This window comes from Seriola aureovittata, chromosome 3 (genome assembly GCF_021018895.1).
Source record: "Seriola aureovittata isolate HTS-2021-v1 ecotype China chromosome 3, ASM2101889v1, whole genome shotgun sequence".
NCBI lineage: Eukaryota > Metazoa > Chordata > Actinopteri > Carangiformes > Carangidae > Seriola > Seriola aureovittata.
In genome coordinates, this window is record NC_079366.1 from 16316893 (window position 1) to 16338018 (window position 21126).

Here is a 21126-nt window from a genome sequence, read left to right on the forward strand (position 1 = left end):
GTTATTTTATATTAAAAATGTATCAATAAAATTCAAGATATCTACCTCCAGGGATGCAGCACATCTGTGACACAGTTTGAAATGAGTTGTAAAACCCTATTCGTATTATTAGTGAGTATGTAACCAGTTGGTATAAGGAAGCATCATGGCCAATCAAATCTGTTCTTTTAATTGCTTTTGAAAGTAGTTCACTTCCTGTGATGGCTTATTGATACTTTTTTTTAATATTGCATCAAGACTGGCTTCTCCAAAGAGGAAATTTTAACAGGCACAAATAAATATGGGGAAGTAAATATGAAATATAGGGAAATATTTAAAATAGGGCAGATTATGAATGAATGAATTTGAATTCATAATTTAGACACTGCTTTGTTTGTAAAGAGTTTTATATTGGAAGCCATTTTTTTGTTTGCTTTGCTTAAGCAAATTAAAGAGACATTCAATTGAACAAGTCATGCCTGATTAGACTCCTTCTAAGGACTGTGTGGATGTGTACAGAGTGTGCTTGATTTGATCTCCCTGATCCTCCAGTGAGTTCTGTGACACCTGTATTATTCTTATCGGTTAGAGCAGTTTGGTCACCTTATGTAAATCCAACTTCAACCTGTGCAGAGGTCTAATGAGGAAGAATAAGTGAAAACACCCGTGTGGATGTGCAGGGTCCTTTCCTTTTTCACAGATATTCTGATAGTAACATCACATCTAGTAGCATCACTGCATACAATAAAAACTACATAGAATAATTCTGTTAACATTATTTATTTTTTTGTTTGCTAAAAAACAAAACAAAAAAGCATAAAACAAAACCAAAAAAACAAACCATCTTCTGTCCTGCCACTGTCGTAATTACATGTACTGCTGTAACTGTACTAGATGATGATGACATGTTGTGCATCGGAGCCAAAGGTCTACAACAATTAAAAATGTGAAGTTTCAAGCAGCACTTGAGCAGCAGTCAAGAGGATGACGCACACAGTGCTGCACATCCAGCCACCCAGTGCTTTTAGATTCAGATTGAGGATCACTGAGAACAGGTGATCCAGAGGGATTTCAATGATGTGGAGTGAGAAAACTTTAAAATACCCTTAATAGCTATCGTGAGCAACCTATGCCATGATGTAACAGTAAGGACCACGTTCCTTTTTCAGTGCAGAACAAGACTCTCGACATTTCGTAATGCTGTTGGACAGTGACTGGCTCCTCACCTCATTTCTGGCCCTATGACAGAGTGTCTGCGAAGCAAGGCCCTGGCCTTGGCGTTGGTCAGGTTGGAGGTAGGTTCTCCGTTGATGGCCAAGATGGCGTCCCCCACCCCTAGCCTGCCATCCTGGCTAACAGAGCCCCCCTGGACCACACTGCGCACCAGCATGCCTGAGCCGTCCTTGATTGCACTCACCGACATCCCTGCCAACACGCACACGTGTACACACACACACACACACACACACACACACACACACACACACACACACACACACACACACACACACACACACACACATACACAAGCACAGGTGAGTGGAGGGTTGGCTAAGGCTGCTTTGAATCCATGCCAGACAGACACACAGTCGCCCAAACAAACACCTGACAGTGGCATAATCAGCATAATCAAGACAGACACTAGGCAGATTAGCACACAAACATGGCTACACATGCTTGACATTTACACAGCATCATCCTTCACAGTCACACTCACATAAGGTGCGCACACGCACACACACATACACAGAGTCACACACACTCACACCCACAGAGGGCACAGGGCACAGGTGACTAGAAGGGTAACACATGCCAGTTGTACAAACACCTGACTTTGGCTTTATCAAATTGGATGTTAGGCGGATTACACAAACACTTCATTAACGCAAACAGGCAGAAGCAGGTAAATCAGGCATCACACGCACACCTCATGCACACACATACACACACTGCAGAGAGGGAAGGCTAATGTGTGTAGTCTGGCCTATGGTGCCTGCGTACTACGCTGCTGTCTAACAACCACGCACATCCACAACACTATGGTCGTACATAATTTGAAGTTGGTCAAAGAAATGACTTTGTGCTTATTTTTTGATCAAATAAATAGTTTATTGTTTTTTGGTATTACATTCAAATTACAATACAATCATAGTGCCTGGAATACAATCAACTGGAGACACAGCTACTGACAGGACAAACAGAAGACACACATTTCAAAGACAAGAGAGGATTATGTTGAATGTCTCATTCAAATCAATCCAAATGTGTTGAAATACTATGACACACCATTACATCTGTTGGAAAAACGTTTAAACAATTTATGGTCAATTCCCAACATGGAAATTTCTATATGAAAATCTATTTGTTTTGACCTCAACAAAACATCTTTAGCATACTATAAACTTAAGTGCAACAGGTTCACACCATTCAAGAACAAGCAAAGACTTCTAATTAGGCTGTTTATATATTCGTGGTATTGACGAGCAAGGCAAGAGAAAAAGACCTCATTTGAGTCTATCAAACCTTTTCCTTTGACAACCTGCTCTAAAAGCCATACAGTCATTGTAATACAAACCAACCATTCACTGCACATACAGTACATGTCTCATCTCCAAAAATGGGCATAAAGTCATAGTTATGTAATAGATAGAATTGTACATGGCACCTAATCATTGGAAGAAGGTAAAGTAGTACAAATAAATATTGTACTACAGTACTATTGCTCATAAAAAATCCCCCATATTTAAGCCTTACAGATACAGATGGTAACTCTGCCCATTTTGAAACTTTTGCTTCAAGTATATTTAAATTTACAAAACCAAAATCACATAAAATCTGTAAACCCTCCACATTTGGATTTCCAGAAAACTATGCTACATTAATATCTCAGCAACACAAGCTACAATATTTAAAACAAATGAAAACCAAAGAATGACACACAGACTGTTGGTTATGACCTTGAATTTCCTCTACCTATAAAAATGTACATAATTTCAAACTTTCACACACACACTCACACGCGCACACACACAAGCAGTGTGATGCCTTATTAGAGCATGTTTCCGGAATGTAAATGAGTTTGTTTCATTATGTTTTGCATAGTGCCCTTAGATGAAAGTGCAGGAGTGCCCTCCGCTACACCTTGTTATTTGCTCCCTGTCATGTCTGAGTAGCCAAACACTAGACTTAATATCGGAGCAGTTAAGACAAAGTACTGTGGAGTACATTGGAGTATTAGATTGATCAACATTCAAATTTAATACTCATGGGTTTCAATATTCGCTATTTATATTATTTTCACATTTGATCATTGATGCACTCCCTTACTAGTCCATCCTTTACAACCCACACATTCACACACGCACGCACACACACACACACACGCACACACACACACACACACACACACATTCACACACACACACACACACGCGCACACACACACACACACAGTGATCATCTCCTCTCTCAAGTATGAGGAGCACACCACTTCACCACTCTTCTTCAGGGTAGTCGTCATCACCACCGCCTATTAGCGTCATTATTGCCATGCCAGCGACGTACACACACCAAGACATCATCACCATGAGAAAGACGGAGAACATACCAAGGCTACGGTTACCCCGGACAACAGTGATTGTCCTCTCAAAGCTGGTGCGGGGAGGTGGAGGTGGAGGCGGGACTTGCTGCCTATCGTCGTCTTCCATGATGCTGAAGCGATTATGCAGCTGGCTTTCCTAAGAGAGAGACAATAGAGAGCATGTGTGAGTATGAGCATGAAGGTGGAGTAACAAATACATCAAACAAGAGAAAAAGTCTATGTGAGGCCATACTTAGGCACAGTGGTGTTGATGTTTAGCAGATATTACACTTAGCATGTTTACCATCTTAGTTTAGCATGCTAACACGTGAACATACTAATCAGCAGTAAAGACAAAGTGAGGATGAGGCCAATAGGTCAGAAACCAAAGCACTGGACAAACGTTAAGTTTGACCTGACAATGGCGCTAACAGCAAGGCCAGGAGATTTATTATTACAATTCATCCCCTGGGGACCACGAATGCCTATGCCTGATTTAGTGCCAATCTATTGAGTAGATGTTATTAATATTATATTAATATTATATTTGACTGATTAAGTGAAAACTTTGACTTTGAAAAGATATGAGAATTTATTCTCTAGACCCTAAAAATCTGCAGAAATTTTCATGATAAGATATTTCACTCTGAACCACAAATGTTCACCTCATGGTGGCACAAGAGGAGAAGTCAGAGGATCAACCAAAATCAGTAGGAGTCAATCTTTGTTGACCGTGAATGTTTGTACAAGAACTGATGGCAGTTCATCCAGTGTTTGTTGAGATATTTCAGTCTGGACCAAGGTGCTGGACCAACCAACCCACTGACTGACATTGCCATCCCTATAGATGCTAGCATTAGTAAAAAGTCAAGGGTGGTGTCTTGTAAAGAAAATAAATAGGGCTGTGCAGGAGCAGAAATAATGATGGACAACTGCAGATTTCCCACCTCATAGGCTTTGGTGCACATGACATAGAAGTCATAAAGTTTTAAAAAACTATCTGGTATGACAAAAAAAAAAGAAGAAGAAAATCAAACAACGATTAACTCCCAGGATGAAGACCTTTTGGAATAATTCTGAGATGTAAAACATGCAGAAGGGTAGACTTCCTTGGTCCCCCGGGCACTTCACAAAGGAGAAGGGCAACAAGGAAATCTTCTTTGAACCTTCACAGAAAGTACAAGCAGCACTGAATTTCTGAAGCTACCTTTGCAACAAGCCTGTCTTTGATGAGAACACTCTGACACTTGCTGCTCTGAGTCTCTTTGTGTGTGTGTGTGTGTGTGTACGTGTGAGAGACAGTGTGGCAAAATTGCATGTCCTTGTGTTAGACCAGGTGCCAGTGCTGTGCCGTGCAAGCAGTAAGCACTTTTCATTGAGAGGCAATTGTTGGTAATTAAGCAAAAGCGAGTACAAAAGGCTGCCTCAATAGGATTGAGTTGAGGCCACAATGGAGGAACACGTCTCTGACACTGAGCACTTTCTCTATACCTGACCCAGTGATACTGATACAGCCGGCTCTAAGCTCCCCGTTATAGAACGTGAACAGAGAGAACACACACCATCATGGTAATCTCCTTTGGAGCAGTTAAAATGGCTACCCACAGAATCTCGGGTTTGCATGGTAATGAGCAATGGACTACGAGATTCAAAGTGTTGCAGTGTTATTGTAACTGTCCCTGCAAAGATGTTTCCAGCTGAGTATAAAGCATCACAAAACACTCAACAACAAAAATCCTGTTATATGGTTGCGCATGATTATCCAACATACTGTTACACATTTTGGACATTTTGACAATTATGACAATTCTATTTATCTATAAATCTATATTCCCAGTAAGCACATAAAACTGCTGCTGTAAAAAAAATACAATAAACTGACTTTTATGCATGGTTTTACAATGCAACAGTATAGCACAAATTCTGCTGTTGATGCGTTTGTCAGGCCAACGGTAAGAAACAAATGTTGCCCTTTAGCCCCCCTGTGCACCACAGGAGAGTAAAGGGCAAAGAAAGTGAGCAGAAAGTGTGTCCAAAGAACTGTCCAGTGATACAAATAGTTTTTTGTGACTGATGCTAATGTTGTGTTGTCTGACATACCGTTGTTGTGTAATATGGCTGGATGACGCTGTTGTCCTCAGAGTTGAAAGTGTTGCTAGCCTCGGCTGCCTCAGCTAGCAGGCTGACCTGAGTGTGGCTGTCGGTGTCATCGCAGGAAGCCCGCGTGCTCCTCTCTGAGATGGGCGTTAAGCCGCCGCACAGTTCCAGCTGAGGGTATAAAGATGTCAAAGTTGAAATTACAGTTTGGAAAAAAAAAAAAAAAAAACTCGCTGTGTGTTTCAAAGTTGAGCAAATTCACATGGAAGCAAACAGGCTAAAGAAGGTGACTGTAAATTAGACACCCTCTACTCCTCTCCTCTTCTCTCTCCATCTGTACTGTGGTCGAGCATTGTGTTCATCTCTCAGCTGCATTAAAAATTCAGACGGCCTGTAACTGGATTCTCTTTTCCTTGTTACTAAGCCACAGTCCAAAACAAAAGGGAGAAGAAATACAGTGAGTGCTCTAAAGAAAAAAACACATTTATGTAATTATCTTGTAGAACTGTGGATATAATATTAATCATGTTTTTAATTATAAAATGTTAGTTTGATGAGGATTTCATGAAGTGGTTATTTTTTTCATCATTAAAAAAATCAATGGATTATGCATATAGCATAAAAGTACATATACCACAATAGAAGATTGTCCCACTCCTAATTTACATTTAGTTTTATGTCTCAAATAAGTAATAATAAGTAATAACTAAAATTTACTCACGTGTCTTAAACAAATATTGAAATAAACTTCTCATACAATTAAATCTTGGTTTGCGCTGGTAGTCTGTGAGCTGCAGTGTCCCCAGTTCAAGTCTAGCCAGGGACCTTTATTTTATGTCATTCCCCATCTCTCCCCTCATGTCCCTCTACTGACAGATATCAAATCAAATAGTAGTAATTTAATCATCTTCACATACTGGCAGGGGTTTGGCAACACCAATGTGGACAAGTCCATAGCCGGTGGATTTGAGGACGTGCACAGCATAATCCAGGCTGGAGCCTTCCAGCTCAGTTTCATTAACGAACATGAGTCGGTCACCAGGCAGCAGGCGACCATCTCGATCTGCTACACCTCCAGGCACCAAGGACCGGATTACCAGAACTGTTTTAGTGGCATCTTCTGGATCCTGTAGAGTTAAACATTAGAATGGAGAGGAGGGTTTAGTTGGAAAATTTGAGAGAAATGAGATAGATGAATTCAAAGAAGAGATGAACGCAGGTAAACAACAGGATAAAAGAGACTTATTAATAAGAAAAGAAAATGGACTGCGTGATCTGAAAGAGGGACAACCTGCTATAATAAAACTATTATTTCTTAACATGGCTTGAAAACTTTAGCATAGATTTTTGCTAAACTCGGGCGTGTTTTTAATCTAAAATTTTAAACAGAAACTGTCAGCACACTTTTCAGTCAGTTTAGTTTATAAATACTGTATACAGAATACAAGAATTCTCCCTGTAGAATACAGAAGTCCACCTCTGTTCACTCTATCCAGCCCGACACTGATATTCTTAGACTGCAGCCTATTCCAGTCTGTTCTATTTGTAGAGAGGCTCAGGGGCATGTCTCTGACCTGGTAGTCCAGGATACTGAAGCCCAGTCCCGACTCGCCTTTCTCCAGCTCAACCACCTGAGCCTCTCTCTCCCACATGGCCAGAGGAGGTGACATGGGGGGCACGCCACGCTTGGTGATGTCCTCAGCTGTAGGACAGGGAATGACACAGCCCTGATCCAACTGGGACAAGCGCAGAGAAGAGAGAAGGCGCAGACAAGGAGATTGATAAGAAAAGAACAGCATGTCAGCTGCATCTTAGAGTGTCATTTCAACCTGTAATGTATAAAACCTGTAGTGTTGTTTATATTGTCTTAAGCAAAAGGATTTAGACACTAATACTTAATCCCTCCATTCATCCTTTCTTCAGTGTGTGCTTGCACCTTGTCATTGAACTCAGCCAGCAGTTCCTTCAGGGTGAGATGGACATCATCATCATCTTCTTCATCACTGTCAGGAACTGAAGGGGGTACGATGCGAGAGCACACCAGGCACACATGCATCGGCAGCTCCTTAAGAATACTGACCACCTCCTTATGTGTCTCTCCAATGAGAGGGATCCCATTCACCTGCCAGGAAGATAAATTATACATATATAAATATAGAAATACAGAAAGAGATTGGCTGAGTCATGCTTGTAGCCTCTGTAGAAATACAACCCCTTGGTGTTGTTTTGGTGATATTATTGTAGGTTTGTGTCTGTCTCAAACTGTCACTGTGTCTGTGTGTACAATTACAGAAATCTACAACACAGTCCTTAAATTTGACATTTTTAGTGATATTTCAGTTTTAGGAACTGAGGAGTAGTGGCCACAGTACATCAAATCACAGCAAGAACAATTAAAGCAGAAATCGGTAACTAAACCGAGTGTGGCTCGTTTAAAAACGTAGACGAACATGGGCTTTGCCACCCTGATGTCGTCTGAAGGAAATCAAAGGGCTGAGCAGTCACAATCATATTGGCTTGCGCACTCAAAAAGGCAGGGAAGACACGAGCCAGTGTGCAGCGTTTTCTACATGACATATATGTATATATATATAATTTAAGCTATTGTAGATTGTCCAAGCTTTCATGAGACTGCTCATCATGATGAGTGATACGTGTGGGTGCGTGAACTTGCCCAGCGGAGGGGGAGGAGGGCAAGCTCTCCCCCTACAGTACAGGCACAAATGCACAGAGGCACACACATTCACACCCACCTTGTTATAACTGGCTTTTGCTGCCTTACGGGAAAAAGTTGCACAGTGTGCTTGACATTGTGTGTGTTGAAAAGAGCACAAAACTATGCTGTATGGTATAAGTAAAAAAAAAAAAAAAGAGGTTTGTTGTCTTATTATTACTAATCAGATATATGTGTAGGTATTCAAAAAACAATATCCCACCCACTCCAGGTGGCGGTTCTGAAAGCGCTTAAAAGAACAGGCTATTACTGCTAACCGCTTGAATGAAAGCTGGAAACATGAGAGAAACTAAGGCACTGTGAACCAGAGATAAACCATGAGGGAACCTTCTCATTAGTCATCCATTTCTGTCCCACAGATGTGGCGAAATAATCAGCCCACCTCAGATCATATCTTCATCAAACAGCGAAAGGATGAGAGGCAGAGCAGTTGGCTGAAAGGATCAGCATCAGACGGTTACCTCCAATATCTGGTCTCCGGTGATGATCTTGTCGCTTTGGCCGACGGGCCCCTCAGGTAAGATGGAGCATAGGTAATGATGTCCCGCCCGAGCCTCCAGACTGATGCCCAGACCGCTCGTCTCGCTGAAACGCTCCAGCTGACACACCTAAAAGAGCGATGTGGAAGTTGAGTGGTGGGAATCAGTGGAAGAGATGCAAAGGGTGTGGAGTGAACTTCATACTGTCAAATCTGGTTTTCTATTTTAAATGGGTAATAAAATGTAATGTTGCACAGGGTGAAATAAGATGAGGTATATACATACATACAATGCTAATATATTTTGATTGTGTTTTATATTTAATGCTTATCTTCATTACAGAGAGACGTACAATGACTTCATATCTGGGTCCAACCGCATGCTGCCACCTCCTCCTCAGGTCCTCCTCCTCAGCTGGCGTCAGCGTCACACCTGTGAAATGTGCACACAAAGACAACCACCCTCATATCCCACATTCAGATAATGCAACACACATCCTAATTCATATTGTACCGATGCCCTAAATGATCCAGTCAATAAAGAAGAGGATCCTGAGGTGATGAAAGCATCGCCTCGGCTGTTTTATAGAGAGAAGACAACATGTTTCTCCTTGTGCCAAAGCAGCATGTCAACACACAACCACTCAGACAGTCACACACACACACACACACACACACACACACACACACACACACACACACACACACACACACACTACAGGCTACTACATGCATATTCACACCCACCATCTTATGAATTTTTGGCAAACTAATGTTTTCTCGTTCATCTATTAAAGCCTCACAGCAATCAGGGCTTATTTGACTGTCCTCGCCAATCAAGCCCAAAAATCCTTCTCTAAATAAAGCCATCTATGCAGGCGGGGTGAGAGACAAATCATCTGGAATGAGTTGAATGAGTTGGATAAACACATGACTGCACAACACTATAAATAGACTCCCATCAAAGAGCATGCTTCGCTGCCACATTGCTGCTCCTAGAGCCCAATTAGCATATCAGACTAAGTCCCATGATCCAGTTCCAGACTGCAGTGCAGTATGGGAAAGGGGTGCTTACCGTTTCTGGAATCATGTCGGGGTCGTCTGCTGGCGTATGCTGCTCGCCGGGAGATTTCACGCAGAGAGCAGATTCCTGAGACAGGAAAAGACACTTTAGCATACATGCAGGGATTCAAACACGCTTGAGTTGAAAAGAAGACGTGTACACTTCCACAGTAAGCATTCGAGAGGTAACCACATGGAAGAGGTCGCAAAAGTTCATCAACAGCCCAAAGAAGCACCAAAATATGCTTAGTCCAGATATTGGAACTTGTCAGATTTTTTTCGTGCAGACAAATCAACTCAGTTACTTTCAGTTACTTCAAAACCAATCCCCTCATGATACAACTGAGCCAATATGTTCCCCTCTCTCAACACAAAGCACCTGTCTCTTGGATCTTGTTGAGGCCCGCTCTGTAGGGATTGCCCTCGTGGAAGCTGTGGGAGTGTCGGAGGGGCTGCAGGGGAGGAACCGGGGGCAGGATGTGGCTCAGACGGACGGCCTTCCTCAGCAACCTCAGTCTGACCAGAGGACCTGTCCTACGCAGCACCTCCATTGCCCTCTGCTCACTGCAGCCCTGCAGGCTCACCCCATCCACCTGTGGGAGGGGGCGAGAGATGTTAAAGCTGGGAGTAGGGAAAATAGCCAGGATGAAGGCGAAGGTATGATGCAGACAGAGGCAAAGTGTTCGTGGATTGCATGGAGGCACGACATGTGAGGGTGAATTAAATGGGAAAACGCAAAAAGAAATCAATAGTAATCAAAAATAAAAACAGAGAGAGATGGAAAGAATAGGCAAAAACAAGAGATGATGAAGAGATGGATGGGAGTAAAAGTAAAACTAGAAGAATTCCCCTTCATCAGCTAAAAAAGACCCTAATTGGTGTGTATGGAACTACTAAAAGTTGCAAACTGTGCAGATTTCGAGATGCTGAAATCGTTAAGGTTCAGCAGAGAATACATTTCAGACAACAGGGTATTTGTCTTCAGAGAGCACAATAAAAAAGCTATCTGTTATGTTTTTAGTGGAACTCACAGATAGTATGATGTCTCCAATGTGGATGCGTCCATCTTGATCAACAGTGCTGCCTTTCACTATGCTCTTCACTATCACACCGGCACTGTAGACTGAGGAGGGCAAGAAAAATTAAAGGAAAATTAGCATTGATTATGTAAATGTAGCTCTAAACTCACACATCATCAATAATGACTTCCATTAAGGAGGTATTCTTTGTAATTGTATTATTTCCTCAATTTGCTTCCATCAACTTCGCTGCGAGTACTGATAATTGGCTCATTTTTCACAGAGTTAAAACTTAGTAGATATTACCTGAGTTTAGGTCACCTATGTAGCTAGCGATGGTGAATCCCAGGCCCCGGCTGTTTTTAGTGAACTGCACACTGAACTCATAGTCATCATTCAAGTCATTGAGCTGGAAAGGAGCACAGACAGAAAAATCTTATGCTTATTTTTTGGGTTTAAAGACTACCGTATGACACATTCAATGTCAGTGATTAGCCAATTATGTGATTCTGTACACACGCACACACTAACACAGACACACAGACACAGACACACACACACACTCACACACGCACACACACACACACACATACACACACACACACACACACACACACACACACACACACACACACACACACACACACACACACACGCACACGCACACACACCTTGCCATCCAAGCTGTCCTGGCTGAGGACAGGAGAGGAAAGGTGGTTGTCCTTGGTAATATCCCTGGCAATGAGCAGTTTCACCTTGCTACCAGCATTTCGCAGCACCTGGGCCAGGTGGTCATTTGTGAAAGGGTGAAAAGTGAGTGTGTGAAAAAAAAAAAAAAAAAAAAACATAAAATGAAAAATCTGAATCTGAATGAAAAAGAGACAGCTGCCCTGGAAAGGCAGCATGGCATACAGTGGATCAGACCTGTTCAGAGCTGCTTTTTCCATGGAAAAAGATGCAGCTCTACGCTGCTGTTTAACAGAAGTGGGGGTGTGAAGGTGTTCTTAAACATTGTTTTTTTGTTTTGGTCTTACAAAAGTTTTAAAAAAATAAAAGACTTCAGAGAGAGAGCTTAACTGACTTGCGGCAAATATATGTCTGGTTAATTTTCCTACAGCAGCGCACTCTCCTGAGCTTTTGTATGGACCCATCTAGAACTGTCTTCCATAAAGTGGATGGAAAAGCCCAAAATGGGGCTACCAATAGACACACAGGGACTGGGCCACACTGCTAGGTCAGATTTATCTTATCACATATTAAATAAAGCTTTATCATTGCAGAAATAGATTTATGGTGAAAAAAGCAATTCAACTCATCATCAGCTTTTCTAGAGTTTCTGGAAATGACGCCTCACCTGTGCCACCTGCTCGCTGTTCATGCCCGCCAGATCTGTATCTCCGATGCGCAGGATCTGGTCTCCACTACTCAGGCGCTTATCCTGGGGAGCCCCATTACAACAAAAACATTCAGAAGCTGATCGTAATGGAAATATTTAATACATTCTGCATATTCTACTCAACATGTTTCACTTCAATACATTTCAGTACGGTGTTTGTTCTGAGATTTCATTCATTAAAGATAGTAGTTTGACCATTTGGAAAACAAATATAAGTCATAAAGTGTTAATTTGTGAGCTCTAAAGGAGCTATTTATTTTGCTATTGCTACATGGCCAACGTTAGTATTGACAGCTGTTTACCTCAGTAATTGATACATTTACAGGAGGTTATAATACGCCCTCTCAGCAGAGCTACTTCTTCAAGGCAGATGGGATGCTACAGTGACGCAAAAGTAATGAGACAGTTCGACTGGACCAGGGCTAGCTGGTTAGCATGCTAACTTCAGTGGAAGAAAAGAAGTGATAGAAATAGCAAAACAAGAGGGTTGTTTTCCACTGCTGGAGACAGCTCTTGGAAAATTAATTTTGACAAAAAAAAAAAAAAGGTTTGATACTGAACTCACATCATTTCTTCTAGACTGGTAAATAGACAGCTGCTGATGCCAACGTTGGCTATGTAGCCATAGCAACAGTTACAAATAGCTCCTTTAAAAGGTGCTGGTTGGAGTTTTTTTCTTACTGATGGACACAACCAGGCGAGGTGTTACCCCATTTCCAGTTTCTAAGCTAACAAACGCCTGGCTGTAGCTTCATAATTAACGGACAAACATGTCAGTGGTATTGATATTATAAGAGATTGAAAAACCATATTTCATAAAATGTCTAAAAAAACAAAACTATTCCTTTGATAGATTGGCAGGCGGATTTACCCGGCCGGCAGCTCCTCCAGGAAGGATGGTCTTGACCATGACTCCTGTGTTCCGCCCTCCTATGATGCCAAAGCCAAGCCCCTTACCATCATTGGTCAGCTCAATCATCTCCACATGACGCCTCTAATGTGGCAGAGGTTAGAAGAGAAGGGAGAGAGAGAAGAGGGGGAGAGGGAGGAAAAATCTATTCTAATTAGACTGGTAAAAATAAAGTGAAACAGCTGAAGCTGAATGTGCTTGATACCCTTGTTTATCTAGATCCACAGAGACACACCTAGCTCTACAGTAACACCTCACTTGCAACATCAATGTACCTCATGAGCAATAGCAGACAGGTTTCTCCCCATCGACATGGTGCGGGAGATTCGAGGGGGAGTGCAGTACTAAAAAATAAATGTCATGCGTAAAATAAAAGCAACCCCTTAAATGACATTGAGTTAGCTGAGCAGCCTCTTATGACCAGCTGAAACCCTCAGATGATGTGATATCCAGCTGTGCCTGAGATTTATAAAGCAATATAATATTCTCAAATGTAAAATGTGACATTTCGAATGGTAATGTGTTATATTTTACAATTGAAAGAAAAAAAATTATTTGCTTAGCTCAAGAACTGAGTGCTTTAAAAATACATTGCCCTATAACTAACGTCTTCCCCTTAAATTAAATTTCTTTTATGATGGCTATTTTACATACCTGTGATTCGGTGGGAATGCAGTTGCCTGGGTAAATGTCTGAGAAGGACAGATCCTGTGAGCCTAGAGAGGAGATGCTGCCTTCCCTGTGGAAGGATCTGGCAGTGCTGGGCCTTCGGTTCTCCACGGCCCATGTGTAGGAGTCACTGTGGCTCAGTGTCTTCAGCCCTACCGCCATGCCCTGGCACGGTCCACAGTTCATGGACACAGATTTGGAAATGCCCTTCCCCTGGTAGGGTAAAGGAGGAACAGATACGACACATGGAGAGATGAGAAGAAGAGGATAAAAAGTGTAAAAATGGAGGGGATGGAAGTGGGAGAGATGGATGGGGTTTGAAAGAGAGCGAATAGATGAATTGGAGAAGGATTGAAGGATGCAAGGGAAGGGAGAAAGAAAGATTGTTAGGAAAATGGATGGCGGAGATAAAGAGATGGGGAAGGGGGTTGATACAGAGGTGGAGACATTAATTGAAGAGAGGAGATATGGAGACAGAGAGGAAAGGGATGAGGGTGAGGGAGTGATGGAGGGAAATGGAAAGGATAAAGGAGATGGGAAAGGAGAGCATTGTGAGACAATGAAGAAAGATGTAGGATAGAGAGCAGGGAGGGAGGGTTAATGTGTGTTAGCCAAAAGAAAAAAAATATATATAGAAAAATAGGTTTAAAATCGAGCAGAGAGGGAAAAGATAAAAGAGCAGCAACACGAGGATCTCAGATAAAGGCTTCTGCTCAATACCACATAACCACAAAACTGATCCCTTTTGTCTTTCAGGTTCTCTGTTTCAAAGTTTTGCAAAGGACTTTGAGTAGATGCTTATTTCTGATCTGCATGCTATTCCACCTTAACGACTTTGACACCTGTCGAATCAGCAGTAGTAGAATAAAAGATGAAACACTATCAAAATAGTAATAGGCAACTTCACACCATATGCACTTAGGTTACTAATACTGTAAGAGAACTTACAGAGGAACTTGAATTAATAAAAACCTGTGTCAGTGTCTGTCCTGATAAAAATCCAGAAACCTTTGACATAATCCAGTGCCACATTTCCTGCAGTGCAGAGATGCTAAACGGCTACAGGCTTACGCCACATTGCTAATGTAGTAACGCATGTGTGTGGAGACTGTGGGGCTTATAGGGTTAGCCTATTACAACAAACATCAGCAGGCAATTACCAAGCCATGATGCTTAACACTGACTCACTATATATCACTCACTATATATATATATATTTGGGCTATGGGTCAGAAGATGTGTGTAAATAAATATTGTTCCAAGACGCACTGGTATATCAGCTATTACCAGAACCACATCCCACACACACACACACACACACACACACACACACACACACACACACACACACACACACACACACACACACACACACCAGCTCAAGACTTATGACAATGTTACAGATGACTTCTGTAAACTCCTCAACATGATATATAGCCACTTCTTCCTTCCCCTCTCTCGCTCTCCCTTGCTCTCTCTCTTTTCTCAGGGCTTTAGTGGTAAGCTTAGGTAAGCTGATTACTCATCCAGTTTGGTTCCTGCATTCAGTATTTTAGGAATGATTCCGGCTCCTTCCCCGCCATTCAATATACACCAAACACCTACACAGTCATGCTCGCGCTGTACCTTCGCCACGGGCTTCCGCTGAGCTTGCTGTAAGCTGAGTATATGATGGAACAGGGGGCTCTGCAGGACAGTCTTTAGCAGGGAGAGTTTCTCCTGTGTGGGGGCCTCCCCTCTCTCCTTCAGTTTGGCTTGCAGTCTCTCCACAGCCTCCAAGGCACACTGAGTATCTGCAGAGAAATTGTATATCATTCATGTCATACAGTAACAGGATTTCTCCCATTTGGCTTTGCGTTAAAGTTTTCCGCATGTTGCAGCAGCTCCTGGGCGACCATGACACAAACCAGAGGCTTTCATAATAAGCTAAGAAATGTCAACACTTAACAGGTACTGGTGCGAAAATAAATGAGCTTTCCCCAGATCTGCAAAATGACTTTGTTAAAATACAACATCTGTGTTCCAATCCAAAATCGCTGCTTCTGTCAGCGCTGATCCACAATGTGTCAGCTATTGAAAACAACTGTGTTTTGGAGGTTTGAGTTGCCGTGAGCTGTGCTTGTCTGAAAAGATATCCCTGAACCCTGAGTGTGAGTTCTTTCAATTTCAGTTTAAAGAAAAAAATAAAAATAAAATAAAAATACTATCACATTCCTCTCTTCTCAATTTTCTGGCAAAGTTATTAAGTTTCCAAAATCAAAATTTTGGTTCACCTGTGGCCAACAAGTGAAAAATAATGTTCCTTTTACAAGACGGCTTTAAAGAATTTAATCACACTTTCACTAAAAAAAAAGCACTAAAAAGCAAAAGCAAAAGCAAAAAAAACAAAAAACAAAAAAAACCTGAAGCCTGGTGTCAGGTCATATTGCCCTTGTTTATTTAGAGGAGCAGCAGCTAATGAGCAGGAGCCACAATTGCAGTAATTGTATGTGGCAGAAGGTTAAGACCCTGTAAACTCTTCACCACAAAGTTTTGACTACCGACTAGGTCGTGAGTCCTTTGCCACCTGCACATGTAAGTATTCCTTCCTCCCTGGCTGTTGCAGCCATGCCCTGACACCTTAATTGTAAGCCTCTGATGATGGCCGTGGAGGGGAGTCTTACTGAGGTTATTGGAACTTGGTTGGCTTTAAACAGCTCCTTACATTTGCAAGCCACTGAACGCACTTACCCATGATTTCCATCACCGCCTGACAGGTTGCTCAGATGAATTGCTGCTTTGTGACTCTCTGCCTTAGTTAGATGTCATTCTTCTCTGTTTGGCACCTGCAACGCGAATAACAACAAAATACAAAAGGGTTTGTGCTTCAGCAAGACCTGATACAGACAGTCTGTTTACATTCTGGTGACAGTGTATTTGTGAAGGATGACAGTGTGTTTGTAGACTACAAGTGTCAAGGTGAGGTTTCACCTTGAAGACATTTCCACTGTTCACACACTTTATTACAATTATAGCGGGAGCCCCCCCCCCCACCCCAAACTAATCAGTCTTCCTCTCCTTATATTTATCTTACACCTGTTCAGCAGCATGTCTCATTGTACCTCGACATCCTCACTTCCAGGGCCTGTGCCATGCTTGTTTGCAAGCGCCTTAATGCTCTTTAGCAGGATTTAAATCTTCTCCAAAAGGCTTTATCAGCCAGTGATGGTAATTAACAGCGACACATGGCCTCCCGACCATTCTGACTTGAGGGGGAGCCTGTATTGCTTCAAAACACGATACCAATGACATGATTTGATTTGCAAAACGATGGGCTGGAAATGACAACGTCTCATCTGAAATCTAATTAGAGGCCATTGATAGGCACGATGGGTATCGCAGCACTTATATGCCCTTCACGGCAGCCTAATGAAATCTTTATCTTATACCTGTTGATAGTAACGCCATGCTTACTGCTTCGAAATAGAAAAAAAAAATCAGATGACTGATTTACAGTAATTATGCAGGCTCCTTAGCATCTAATTTGATATGTAATCTATAAAACAATCAATTAATCTGTCTTTAAAAATGACCGGGGCACATTAGACCTATCGCTGTGACGAACAGACGGACACCATGCAGTCCAGAAACGCTTGTTGCAGAAAGCCTCATCTCACCTCCATTGCATCGCCGGTGGGCTATCAACAGGTCCCCACTGAGTTCCAAGCACAGCACGTCCTCCACCTCCACCAGTCCGCAGGGCAGATTTGCCTGAACCGAATACCAAGAATGACACTTTCCTGATGGGACAAGTCATAACAGCTTATTGAGAGACGGCACGATATCAAGAAGCAAGCTGAGCGCTTTATTTTCCAGCATTGTGTCCGCGGCTTTTGTGCGCTCCGTGCAGTGCGCATGTCACCCTCTGATCTTCAGGCACAGAGGGCTCATCCCTAATGAAAAAGAACTAGTCTACAGTAATCCTGTAATGTATTTCACTGGGGCACTCTGCAAACAATTCTCGTTGTCCCCAATACTAACCTAATGGGAAAACTGTTGTGTTAAAAATGAAAAAAAAAAAGAAAGTGAGAATATCATAGAAATGTGTTATTAAATATTGGCCTAATAGTAGCCCAAGACTGAAATCAAAATACCAGCTGGAGCTACAAAAATTGGTAGAAAGATGGTACACATTTTTATTAAGTATTTCTTTATTTATTAATTACGCATCTGGTCTGGGTTCAAATACGAAATTTTTGTTTAATTAAAAGGATAATTTTCCTGTTTAGACCTAAATCTGATTGGGCATTTCCTCTAATAACATTTTCAGCTCGTTGGTGCTATATATGTCATGTTCACGACCTTAAGGTTTGCCCAGTAGACCCCTACCGGGCAAAACGCTTTAGGCTGAATGGTCCACATTTAATATCCGGCTTTCCAAAGCCCAAACTGGGGTCCGGGGACAACAACAAGACATTTAATGGATTCCGGGAGGTCGCGGTGCAGCCTGAAGGAGGACTGTGTTTCACTTTTCCTGCTCTTTATTTAGCTGAGGATGTGATAGGCTAATGAATAGAACTGTACCAACTGTAGGCTGCTTATTTCAGTATTCACCCAGAGTCAGCCTACAATTATGCAATCATACATCAAATCATGTCTGAGAATAAAATAAATAAATAAAACACCGCTCAGTTTTGGGCTTCCTGTGTGACAATCACATAGAGTGGGTGTTTAATGTGGTCTATATACACCGTCAAAGTTTGGGAACCCCTGTGTGCCTTCACACGGCAGGTGGAGCCCTAGGTCCAGAGATTTAGGAGCTAAATCCAGTGCCATGTTTTCCACCAGACACCCCACTTCATCTCTCCCTCTTCCTCTCTCTGCATCCCCCAGGCAGGAATCATCACCCCTCTCCCTCTTCCTCTCTCTCACCCTCCCCAGCCTTCCACCCACCCTCGGCTCCCCGCCCGCCTGCAACGCAACGCTCCTCTCGCCGGGCTGCGCTCTGATCCACCGAGCATCCACAGCGCCTCCAAATTGGTTTGTCATTGCTGACCCCTCTCTCTCTCTCTCTCTCTCTCTCTGTGTTGACCACGGTCCTCTGCTCCGCTGCGCCTGTGGACTTCAGCTGAAGTCAGTAAGAACATAAAGACAACCAAAAAGAGATAAAGAGAGAGAAAGGGAGGGAGGGAAGAAGGGATACAGACAGACGGATAGAGAGATACTCCTCTGTCCTCCTCCAGCACTCCACTGGTCTTTGGCATTTGGACGGACGCGATACCTCCTGTGCGAGCGCTGATTCGGGATACTAAGCACACAAGCTTTAGCTTTATTTCCAGCAGGTTTGACCACGTCGTTTTTTTTTTCTTTTTGCTGCAGCGAGAATTAACTACGGAGCCGGAGTCGAGGCGCCAATCAGTGAAATTAAGCTATTTATCGACTGGGAAGATCTATTTCTATCCGAGATCTAGCGTTCTTGGGGACTGTATGAAAAGAGCACAGAAAAGGTTATTCCTGACTCCTCTCTGCGCCGGATGTGTATATATGCGCTTACATCGCTGCGACTGGTGATACGGTAAGGATCCGCTCTTTATTCCTTCTACAAATGATGTAGAATTTGTGCAGACGTCGCTGGTGAGCGTTGCTCAACCTCTTGACTACATGTCAACCTGTGTCTGTCACTGACCTGCTCTGAAAGCTATATGGCAGCGCTGACTTTGGTTCTCACGGATGCCCATGGGAATGTGGCCTGCGATTATTGTACTTAAAGGGCGCGGAAACTGGCCCTAATGGACGAGAGGGTAAAATGTAATATAGTTGGCGTATTTGTGTAGATGATGGTCCAGCGGCTTGCGGCTGGATGGGCGTCGCTCTCGGATGTGAGATGTCGCTAAGGCGAAGTGATAAGCAATCATACCTATTTACCTCTCCAGCAAATAATCAATGCAATCACATTATCCCATGACGGCATCTCGACCGTGGGGTTTACACATAATTATTATTCTGTAGCCGCATGTATCAGCCTGACTGCAGGGCGCAATGACAAATCACATGCTTTGGCATGATGGATGACAGATAGACTAAGTGTTCACCTCCTCAGGTTTTTCTCCCCCCCTCACCCCCCCACCCCCCCTCTATTTCACGCGGCTGTCATTTGAGTATATGGGAATGCAGTTATCCTGTTTGGGGGCTGTGCTAGTTTGTCAGCCGCAGTCTAAAATCCAGAGTAAATCCAGCCACTCTGTAAGAAAAGGAGTATCCAGCAGGCCAGTGCACCCCGGGATACGTCAATCATGCGGTTTCATGAGTGAAAGCTATGACTCTTATTTACAGAAGAGACGTGTGGGGTTGCAAATGACCTTGATGTGCCACTGAAAACTACTGAAGGTTGCACATTTCTTTGATCTTGACCTAAACTGAGAGGAGCAGCCTGCTTCTGATTTGTGTGACCATGGATGTACAGTATATATACGCCTTGTGATCAGCAAGCTCTCCTTTGTTTTGCCTAAGAGTTTAGTGACTCCTTACTGATGGTGAACAAAGCTTTATGGGTAATCATAAGTCATCTGAAACTACAAATGATTGCAAAAGATATCTGGCAAAACAAAGCACCCCTCAATGATGATTTGCTGTGTGTGCCTGCTTGGCTGGCTGTGGATTGTCCCTTCAGCAACCAAACGACTCTCAGCAAACATATTGTGTGCAAACTCTTTGTGTAGGTTTCAATATACCGTATGCTATAAAAAGGGTGGATATAGTCTCTTGGTTGGAGTAGTTGACAGTATGTGTTGACTCATCTGTCAGCGCTGCAGCTAAGAAACGTGTCTCCAAGGAATCCACTGAGCAGGTGGGAAAATGGTCAGTGTAGGCAGTTATCTGTAGCCTGTGTCTGTACTGGAGAAAAAATGTTTTTACGTAGATTTGCTTGGCTGCCATTTTGGTAGCATCTGTTAAAGCACAGGCCTGTCTCCAAGGAGATTAATATGTTTGTGGACGAGATGAATATCACTAAATCGTCTGTCATCACTGCATCTGTTTGTGCCCAAGTGATCCTACAGTCCCTCGGTTGCATTTGTATGAACAGTTGATTATCTGCCCTAAATGTTTGAGAAAGATATAGACTCGAAAATTCTTGCGGCTTTCCCGTCCGGACATTGTTAGTTGTGGGCCTCTTACAAGTTGTTTATCTGTTTTAAACTGTGTGTAGCCTCAATAGTATTTGT

General features: G+C 42.6%; 2 protein-coding genes across 15 annotated transcripts in view; one reads left to right on the top strand and one right to left on the bottom strand.

Moving 5' to 3' along the window:
• si:dkey-92j12.5 (multiple PDZ domain protein) overlaps window positions 1-17954 on the bottom strand; it is a 38116-nt gene extending 20162 nt beyond the window's left edge. For 2 of the 4 annotated variants that reach the window (XM_056367002.1, XM_056366991.1), the window contains exons 1-20: window positions 17581-17954; window positions 16655-16749; window positions 15551-15717; window positions 13910-14137; window positions 13531-13599; window positions 13217-13339; window positions 12304-12387; window positions 11621-11728; window positions 11256-11358; window positions 10962-11053; window positions 10310-10523; window positions 9944-10018; window positions 9222-9301; window positions 8852-8998; window positions 7593-7778; window positions 7231-7392; window positions 6574-6783; window positions 5660-5827; window positions 3587-3716; window positions 1206-1404 (exon numbers count right to left, since the gene is read on the bottom strand). In XM_056367002.1, coding sequence (XP_056222977.1) covers window positions 1206-1404; window positions 3587-3716; window positions 5660-5827; window positions 6574-6783; window positions 7231-7392; window positions 7593-7778; window positions 8852-8998; window positions 9222-9301; window positions 9944-10018; window positions 10310-10523; window positions 10962-11053; window positions 11256-11358; window positions 11621-11728; window positions 12304-12387; window positions 13217-13339; window positions 13531-13599; window positions 13910-14137; window positions 15551-15717; window positions 16655-16667 — 2558 coding nt within the window. In that variant the 5' untranslated portion in view covers window positions 16668-16749; window positions 17581-17954. The remainder of the gene's footprint in view (window positions 1-1205; window positions 1405-3586; window positions 3717-5659; window positions 5828-6573; window positions 6784-7230; window positions 7393-7592; window positions 7779-8851; window positions 8999-9221; window positions 9302-9943; window positions 10019-10309; window positions 10524-10961; window positions 11054-11255; window positions 11359-11620; window positions 11729-12303; window positions 12388-13216; window positions 13340-13530; window positions 13600-13909; window positions 14138-15550; window positions 15718-16654; window positions 16750-17580) is intronic. The other 2 variants (XM_056367011.1, XM_056367019.1) reach the window with 2 other exon arrangements.
• An 814-nt stretch (window positions 17955-18768) lies between these two features.
• Window positions 18769-21126, top strand: part of adgrl3.1 (adhesion G protein-coupled receptor L3.1) — a 112807-nt gene continuing 110449 nt past the window's right edge. For 7 of the 11 annotated variants that reach the window (XM_056371408.1, XM_056371409.1, XM_056371411.1 and 4 more), the window contains exon 1: window positions 18771-19478. The gene's annotated coding sequence lies outside the window, so the exon portion shown is untranslated. Of the gene's footprint in view, window positions 19479-21126 lie in introns of all 11 variants that reach the window. The other 4 variants (XM_056371404.1, XM_056371406.1, XM_056371415.1 and 1 more) reach the window with 2 other exon arrangements.